General features: G+C 34.7%; 1 protein-coding gene across 1 annotated transcript; it reads left to right on the top strand.

Moving 5' to 3' along the window:
- The first annotated feature begins 3,676 nt into the window (after window positions 1-3,676).
- LOC132189178 (putative xyloglucan endotransglucosylase/hydrolase protein 23) lies at window positions 3,677-4,890 on the top strand. Its single transcript, XM_059603770.2, has 3 exons — window positions 3,677-3,992; window positions 4,087-4,280; window positions 4,373-4,890. Exons 1-3 carry the CDS (start codon window positions 3,720-3,722, stop codon window positions 4,764-4,766), a joined length of 861 nt encoding a protein of 286 aa, XP_059459753.2. The 5' UTR covers window positions 3,677-3,719; the 3' UTR covers window positions 4,767-4,890.
- The last annotated feature ends 4,909 nt before the right edge of the window (window positions 4,891-9,799 follow it).

The following is a 9,799-nucleotide window of genomic DNA, read 5'->3' as shown; positions in this document are numbered from 1 at the left end:
AAGAGTTGGGAAAACTTGTGTTCCCAAACAAGCGCGAAGTTGTCTACAGCCTGTCAGAAGAAACATCTTATACATCTCGAACCCAAGTAGGCCACAAGGTGACCCATGAGTAACTTTGTAAATTTTTTAAAAAATAAGGGTATTTTTGGTATTTCAGTGTCTTCCATTAAGATTTCCTATTAAATCCTAATCGAAGATTGACATTGTAAACTTTTTTTTTTTTTTTTTTCAAAAAAAAAAAAAAAAAAAAAATTATCAAGGATATTTCGTTATTAGAGAGCATTATCAATTTTTTGGTATTTTGAAAGTACATTGTTTCAATTAAAAGTTTGGAGGACATTGTCAATTAGGTAATAGTTTAAGGAGAGCATTTAGGGGCAAAACCACAATTTTGAGATGAAGAGGGACAACAAAAAAAATGAAGATCTTTAAGAGTAAAAAAAGTTAATTTTTGGGGGTCGAACTCATAAAAAAATAAAAAAATAAAAAAAATAAATAAAACATAAAATTTATGACAAATTTTAAAATTTTAGAGTTTTTTTTTTTTTTTTTTAATTTTGGGGGACTTTTGTCCCTCCAAGCTCAAGGACAGCTCAACCACTGAGGACATTGCATGTAATGTGGGTTATACAGATCTAATCGTGGATTTGAAAAATAGATGAATGAGATATGAAGTAATATTAGGTCCATTTCCCTTTGAGAAATAATATTTTTCCATCTACATCTAGATCTGTAAGAGATCTAATAGTGACTTTAAAAAAGAGAATATGTGAGTCATACAAATATAATGATTAATTTTTAAAAAAATATGAAAAAGATGAATGAGAAATTGAAGAATAACATGGCTCTTTTCCTTTTATTAATTTGTGTTTGGGTTTTTTTATAGTGTCATGTGAAGGAGTGAAAACGAGTTTGGGTTTTCCATTAAAGGAATGCTAGACTTCCCAAAACATTTCTCCAAAATTTGCTCTCCAAATGATGTATCACAATCCAATGTTATATATTATTTTGAAAAATGTGTCCCCATCTCATGGAATTGTGACACATCATTTATGAAGCAAAATTTGGAGAAAAGTTTTGGAAAATGTAACATTTCTCTTTCCATTAAGGATTAAGTTTCGATTTCTCCCTCATTTCATGCGTGGTAGCCATGGCAAAGCCAAGGGGAGGCCGTCGGTCTCCTCCGTCGGGGTCCGGGTCGGGCTCGTCCTCTCGCTCCCACTCTAGCTCTGTCTCTCAGTTCCTCTCACATTTCAAATCTCCCCCGAAGATTTCTTCTCCTCTTTCTCTTTGTCGCGGAGCAATAGTTCTCGCAGCCCAAGCACCCCTCCATTTAGGGGCGGCTCCTATTCAAGGGTCGTATTTTATTCACATTGACAAACTCGACCGAATTGATTATCTTCATAAGGATACTAAATTACCTAGTATATAATATTTAAAAATCATCACAAACCTCCCTTTTTATTTTCTATTGCAATTTATGGATTATTATATGATATTTTTTTTTTCAAACTTTCCATATATATCAAAATAGAAATAGATAAACTAGAAACGACATCTCTTATCTCAATGACACCAAAAGAATATTAAAGGAATGGAATTGGAACATGGAATATAATAAAATAGAGCCACTTTGAGGTTCTATATAGAAGGAGGGAACTTCAAGCTCCTATTGGTCATGGGTTTAATATGAATGAAAGCTGCCTAAAAGAAATATTAAGTGGCTTTGGCAAAGTTGTTGGTGCGGAGGTGCCAATGGATGATGCTGTGAGCTGTCAATCTTCCAAGAGGATATGCATATGTGGAGTTCAAGAAAAAATTTCATGCTAAAAACGCGGTGGCAAAATTGATGGGAATGTTATTCAAGCAACTTTCACACCACACATCATTATTATTTTGGGCTTTTATTTAGTTGCATTGTTGTTTTAGGATTCTTTCACTTAATCCTGAACTTTTTTTTTTTTAATCATCTCTTTGAACTTTAAAAACTATCAAGTTAGCAATGTCATTGATTTGTTCTAATTTTCTGTTAAATCCTAATAGATATATAATGCGAAAATACACATATTTAAAAATTGTTTTAAAAAATAATAATAACTGAAGAGAAAAAAATTTGATGTCGGGCCAACCCGGGTGACCCATGGGTTCCATTATTTTTTTAAAATATAGTATAAAACTTATAAAACCAATATTAATTTCTAAACTTTGACTCTTCTAGAACTAGAGTAACCCGTTTGAAAGAAATCCATTGGATTGGTATCCGTAATAATTAATAAATTTATGCTGCAGCACAACATCCTTATCTGACTAAGACAGAATGAGACAAGTCTGACCATTATATATATATATAATAGCTGGCACAGATTAGGACATAAATTAGCATGCATGCAGCCATTATTTTAAGAACATCAAGAAGCATGGTGGGAGAGAGAGAAGAGATGACGTCCTTTTCAAGCATGGTTGATGGTTAGTTAATTTAAAGGGGTAATTATTTTTTTTCACCTACGCTTTTATCTGTATTATGACAAATAATATTTGATTTATGGGTAAATACCAATTTAATATCTTAATTATTATTTTGTTAGCTAAACTAATGCACTGCAATGTGGTTTGACCACCCCTAGCCACTCCCAATGCCTTTAGGAGTGGTTTTGGCCACTTCTTTTTAGTCATTTGGGGTGACCGAACCACTCCAACGGTCTTATAAGTGGTTTGGCCACCCCCAGACGGGCTGTAGGGGTGGCCGAAACCACTCCCATAGCAGTCCGTTAATTTAGCTAATAGAATAATGACAGAGGTATGAAATTTGTATTTACTCATAAGTCATGTACTCTTTGTGATACGAATTGAAACCTAAATGAAAAATAATAAAAAAAAGTAAAAATCTAGATACTAAAAAGATAATTAACCCTAATTTATAGGGTCTTACTTTGTAGGTTCGCAGCATATACATGGAGCTATGTTTCCTCATATTTCTTTTAAAATACAAGTTGCTTACCAAATTTCACATTTTTTATAAAATTTTAACACAATTTCTAAGAAAAGACAAAAAAGGATGAGATAAGAGAGAAATATTTATGTTAAAAATATGAATAAAAAACTATAGAAAAGATAAAGTTCTTACCACTATAGCATTGTCGATGCTTAGGGAAGTAATAAAACTTCTTGTAGTATACTTTTGTGATTTTTTTAGAGAATTTTCTTACATATAAGAAAGAGAAGGACTATTGAGTATTGTTGCTAGTGTTTTTATATAACTATAGAAGAAATTTCTACATTTTATATTCTTCCATATCACTTTGAAATATCATCCACGAAGGTGCGTTTAAACTTTGAACCTCGAGTGGTGGAGGTGGTTGTGATTTGGTAGTACTATTGCTCCAAATTAAAATATTAGCTGGAAATCCATGGGGCTTGGCTGGTGCCCACAGTCACAGAGGAAATCATTTTGCCCTTTCTTCTCAAAACTCACGTAAACGTGTATTTAGATAAATGGTTGGTCGTGTTTGGTAGTGCGATCTTTTATTCTCTTTCTTTTGATATAGCTGCCAACAAGACAACTGTGTACAGCTCATTAGCTGACCGGACCTTCCATGCCTTTCCTCCACTTTATTCTCTCTATATTCACTTGTTCACTACTATAAATACCAAACAACTTCAAGCTTCACCACATCAATCTCTCCACTTCCAATCTCACCACTACTTTGATACCACTGCCCATGGCTTCTTCAAGTGCTCCATTTGTGTTTCTGGCTCTTACCCTTCTTAGTTCTTTCCTGGCTCTCACAGCTGCTAACTTCTACCAAGACTTTGACATCACGTGGGGAGATGGCAGAGGGAAGATGCTTAACAACGGCGACCTTCTTAGCCTCTCTCTAGACAAAGCCTCTGGCTCTGGATTCCAGTCCAAGAATGAGTTTCTTTTTGGAAAGATAGATATGCAGATCAGGCTTGTCTCTGGAAACTCTGCTGGCACCGTTACCGCTTATTATGTAAGTTGTTCTGCTATCCGTATATATTTTCCTCAAAACCATCATTTCAAATTTATGCTCCTTTGAATTAATGTTTGTGTTTACATACGTATAGTTATCCTCAAAAGGATCAGCATGGGACGAGATAGACTTCGAGTTCTTGGGGAATCTGAGTGGCGATCCTTACATTCTTCACACCAATGTCTTCAGCCAAGGCAAAGGCAACAGAGAGCAACAGTTCTATCTCTGGTTTGACCCAACTGCTGATTTTCACACATATTCCATCCTTTGGAATCCCCAGCGCATTATGTATGTTTACCAACTCCTAACCACGCATCTTTCTCTTTTATACATCTTTTGTGTTTTTGTTTTCTTATATATTTTTTCTGTTCATAATTCAGATTCTCTGTGGATGGAACTCCCATTAGAGAGTTCAAGAACTCAGAATCAATTGGCGTTCCATTCCCAAAGAACCAACCGATGAGGATATACTCCAGTCTCTGGAATGCCGATGATTGGGCGACAAGAGGTGGGCTTGTGAAGACAGACTGGAGCCAAGCACCCTTTACTGCTTCCTACAGAAACTTCAAAGCCGATGCTTGCATTTGGTCCTCTGGAGCATCTTCCTGCACTTCATCTTCTTCCACCACTACTAATTCCTGGCTTTCACAAGAGCTGGACACTGCAAATCAAGACAGGCTTAAATGGGTGCAAAAGAACTACATGATTTATAATTACTGCACAGACGCAAAGAGATTTCCCCAGGGCCTCCCTCCAGAATGCAACACCTCCTAGAGAAACCATCAAATTCTTTTACTATTTGCATGATTAGTCTATTCATGTAATTTCTAGGATCCAATTCTTTTCATTCTTTTTTCGTTATATATCATGTAATCCATAAGGTTCTCTGTTATACAAGCGACCACTTTCTCCATTGAAATCCTCTGCTGTTAGTTAATTATTGGAAATTGTTAAAATAAATAAACTTGTATCCATTAAAAAACAATTAAATACGCATATGTAGACTATTTAATTGAAGAAGTGGGAAATTAATAGCACTCAGAACATCACCACTGAGAAGTGATACGCTCATACGTGAGCATGCATCTGAGCCCATTTAATTGACTATTCTGTCCTCTAATTATGTAGTTAGGGGCATAAAAAAGGTGATTATTAATCACCCACCCAATCAGAATTCTTCAAAATTGCGTCAACTTGTGTCTTCCGCAGCATTTTGACAAACACTTGAGTCATATGAAATGTTGACGCTGCAAAACTTGTCAACGAAATACAATTCGAGTTTTTCTTTGCCCTCTCTAAATTGAAACAGGATCCTCTCCAATTTATTATGGACTAAAAATATCTAATTCATTGCTAGATTTCTTCTTAGAAATCCTATGACCACAAATAGGATACATATCTCACTAATATATATATATATATATATATATATATATATATATATTAAATTAAAAAAAAAAAAAAAAAAAAAAAGAGTGTCTGGCCACCATAGGGGATGGCTGGCCACCCCCATTTTGGGTAGGAGGTGGCTCAAGCCACCCCCAATGGCCGGCCTGGGGGTGGTTCGGCCACCCCCATCTTGCAAAAGGGGGTGGCTGAACCACCCCCAAGAGCCTTGGGGTGGCTCGGCCACCCCTGAATGGCCCTTGGGGGTGGTTCAGCCACTCCCAAGGGCCAAGTTAAAAAAAAAAGAAAAAAAAAAGAAAGAAAAATGGGTTGGCCGGCCAGCCCATGGCACAGAGGGGGTGAGCCACCCCCAAGGCTCTTGGGGGTGGTTTGGCCACCCCCCTTTCGCAAGATGGGGGTGGCCGAACCACCCCCAGTCCAGCCCTTGGGGGTGGCTCCCTACCCAAAATGGAGGTGGCCGGCTACCCCTTATTTTTTCTTATTTTTTTATTAATTTTTTTAATTTAAAATAAAATTTTATTATTATTTTTATTAATGGGATATGTATCCCATTTGTAACAATAGGAAATCCTAGTCATGAACAGAATATTCTCCAGTCCATGAGGGGATCATGTTCCCCCTAAACTCTAAAAACTCTTAATGGTGGGTCCTCACCTTTTAAAGATTTGCAATTTCACCCATTATATATGGCAGGTCCTCACCGTATAGCAGGCTCTCCCTAAACTCTAAAATGGACACATGTCACTTTTATATATTAGATTGAAGGAAATTCTTCCAACCTAATTTGAAGAAAAATTTTGTCCCAATGGTTGAGTGGTTTAAAAAATATAAAATCAAATCATAAAAAATATAATTTAAAATTAAAAAAAAAAGATAAAAAATTGCCCCCAATATTTTTTAGTGATTCAGTCACCCTTGAAATGGCCACCCCCAAAAAACCTTTGCCACTCCAAAAAGTGCTTGGGGTGGATCGACCACCTTCGAAACTAATGGGGGTTGGCAGAGCCACCCCTAGACTCTTAGGGGTGGTCTAGCCACTACCCCCTAAATATATGTTTTTTAATTTTCTTAATTTTTTAAAAAAATTTTAATGATTTTTATTAGTTGAGTTGAAAATTTTTTAGTTTAGTTAAGTGTTAATGAGTAGAGATTTCCGGCTACCAAAATTGTCAACCAAGCGTCAGCCATTTTTCCTTTTCCTTTTTTTTTTTTTTTAATTGAAGAAGAAATATGTTACAAGGAGAATCCAAATTTGAGGTATTATCACCAAATTTGAGGCATTAGCACCAAAATTTAGGTATTAGCACCAAATTTAGGATGATCAAATCCCTTTTGGGTGATACCATTCCTAAAGGGCTAACCTTCCACCTCTAAGTTTTAGTTTTGAATCCAAAAACAAGTTTTGAGGCATTATAACCTAAATATTAGCTCATACAAATTTAATTAACAAAAAAAAAAAAAAACATAATTTTTTTAATTATTATTTTTTAATATTTGGCCGACGTTAGGCTACCTCAATTTGGTAGCTGCATAGCACGACTCGAGTGTTAATAGTGTCAAATCAACAAAAAAAAAAAATTGAGAAGAGTTGGGAAAAGTGTTGTTCCCAAACAAGCGCGAAGTCTACAACCCATCAGAAGAAACATCTTATACATCTTGGACCCAAGTAGGCCACAAGGTGACCCACGGGTAACTTTGTAAATTTTTTAAAAAATAAGGGTATTTTTGGTATTTCAGTGTCTTTTTTTTTCTTTTCTTTTTTTTTTTTTTTTTTAAAAAAACAAAACCAAAAATTATCAAGGATATTTCATCATTAGAGAGCATTGTCAATTTTTTGGTATTTTGAAAGTACCCACCTAACTAACGAAATGTATTGTTTCTCCTCTGTTATCAATTAAAAGTTTGGAGGATATTGTCAATTGGAGAATAGTTTAAGGAGGACATTTAGAGGCAAAACCACGATTTTGAGATGAAGAGGGACATAGGTAAAAATTGAAAATATTTAAGAGTAAAGAAAGTTAATTTTTGGGGGTCGAACTCATTAAAAAAATTTTTTTAAAAAAAAAAACCATAAAATTTATGAGAAATTTTAAAATTTTAGAGGTTTTTAAAAATTTTGGGGGACTTTTGTCCCACCCATTAAGGTCAAGGACAATTCAACCACTGAGGACATTGTAATGTGGGTTATACAGATCCAATAGTGGATTTGAAAAATAGATGGATGAGATATGAAGTAATACTAGGTCCATTTCCCTTTGAGAAATAATATTTTTTCCATCTACATCTAGATCTGTAGGAGATCTAATAGTGACTTTTAAAAAAAGAGAATACGTGAGTCATACAAATATAATGATTATTTTTTAAAAAATATGAAAAAGATGAATGAGAAATTGAAGAATAACATGACTCTTTTCCTTTTATTAATTTGTGTTTGGGTTTTTTTATAGTGTCATGTGAAGGAGTGAAAACGAGTTTGGGTTTTCCATTAGAGGAATGCTATACTTCCCAAAACATTTATCCAAAATTTGCTCTCCAAATGATGTATCACATTATTTTGAAAAATGTGTCCCTATCTCATGGAATTGTAACACATCATTCGAGGAGCAAAATTTAGAGAAAAGTTTTGAAAAGTGTAACATTTCTCTTTCCATTAAGGATTAAGTTTCGATTTCTCCCTCATTTCATGCGCGGTAGCCATGGCGAAGCCATGCAAGGAGAGGCCGTCGGTCACCTCAGTCGAGGTCCGGGTCGGGCTCGCCCTCTCGCTCCCACTCTAGCTCCGTCTCTCATTTCAAATCCCCCAAAGACTTCTTCTCCTCTTTCTCTTTGTCGCGGAGCAATAGTTCTCGCAGCCCAAGCACCCCTCCATTTAGCCCCAGCTCCTATTCAAGTGTTGTATTTTATTCGCATTGACAAACTCGATCGAATTGATTATCTTCATGCATAAGGATACTAGATTATCTAGTATATAATATTTAAAAATCATCACAAACCTCCATTTTTATTTTCTATTGCAATTTATGGATTATTATATAATGATGTTTTTTTTAACTTTCCATATATATCGAAATAAAAATAGATAGACTAGAAACGACATCTCTTATCTCGATGACACCAAAAGAATATTAAATGAATGTAATTGGTACATGGAATATAATAAAATAGAGCCACTTTGAGGTTCTATATAAAAAGAGGGAACTTCAAGCTCCTATAGGTCATGGGTCTATTGCCTAAAAGAAATATTAAGTGGCTTTGGCAAAGTTGTTAGTGTGGAGGTGCCAATGGATGATGTTGTGAGCTGTCAATCTTCCAAGAGGATATGCATATGTGGAGTTCAAGAAAAAATTTCATGCTAAAAAGGCGGTGGCAAAATTGATGGGAATGTTATTCAAGCAACTTTCACACCACACATCATTATTATTTTGGGCTTTTATTTAGTTGCATTGTTGTTTTAGGATTTTTTTTTTTTTTAATCATCTCTTTGAACTTTAGAAACTATCAAGTTAGCAATGTCATTGATTTGTTCCAATTTTCTGTTAAATCATAATAGATATATAATGCCAAAATACTCATATTTAAAAATTGTTTTAAAAAAATAAGGGGAAACTTCAGAAAGCCCCCCTGAACTTCCAACCGTTTTGACATACCCCCCACGAATTTTTAAAACTTTCACTTAGGCCCCCTGAACTTTGGTTTTCTCTCACTTTGACCATTTTAACTTTTTATACCCATTTTACCCTCCCCCAAAACTAATTCGTTTTGTGTCCTAAAACTACAATACCTACCCAGCCGAAAACAACATCGTTTTAGGCATTATTATTATTATTTTTTTATTCTTTTTATTATTTATTATTTATTTATTTTGCTTTTTTTTTTTTTTTTTTTTTTTTAAATAATAATTAATGCTTAAAACGACGTTGTTTTGTATTGGGTAGGTGTTGTAGTTTTAGGACACAAAACGAAGTAATTTTGGGGAGGGTAAAATGTGTATAAAAAGTCAAATTGTTTGACTTTAACGTTAAAAGGGTCCAAAGTGAGAGAAAACCAAAGTTTAGGGTGCCTAAGTGAGAGTTTTGAAAATTCAGGGAGTATGTCAAAACGGCTGGAACTTCAGGGGGCTTTCTGAAGTTTCCCCAAAAATTAATAATGACTAAAGAGAAAAAAAATTGATGTCGGGCCAACACGGGTGACCCATGGGTTCCATTATTTTTTTAAATATAGTATAAAACTTATAAAACCAATACTAATTTCTAAACTTTGACTCTTCTAGAACTAGAGTAACCCGTTTGAAAGAAATCCATTGGATTGGTATCCGTAATAATTAATAAATTTATGTTGCAGGACAACAATATCCTTAACAGAATGAGACAAGTCTGACCATATATATATATATAATAGCT

Source organism: Corylus avellana, chromosome 9 (assembly GCF_965113065.1).
Source record: "Corylus avellana chromosome 9, dhCorAvel1.hap1.2, whole genome shotgun sequence".
NCBI classification, from domain to species: Eukaryota; Viridiplantae; Streptophyta; class Magnoliopsida; order Fagales; family Betulaceae; genus Corylus; species Corylus avellana.
The sequence above is the reverse complement of the archived record's forward strand: the minus strand, read 5'-3'. Positions and strand labels throughout refer to the sequence as shown.

Coding starts and splice junctions, on each gene's coding strand:
- LOC132189178 (XM_059603770.2), top strand. CDS start 3,720: ATGGCTTCTTCAAGTGCTCCATTTGTGTTTCTGGCTCTTACCCTTCTT. Junction 3,993..4,086: donor GCACCGTTACCGCTTATTAT/GTAAGTTGTTCT, acceptor ACATACGTATAG/TTATCCTCAAAAGGATCAGC. Junction 4,281..4,372: donor TGGAATCCCCAGCGCATTAT/GTATGTTTACCA, acceptor TTCATAATTCAG/ATTCTCTGTGGATGGAACTC.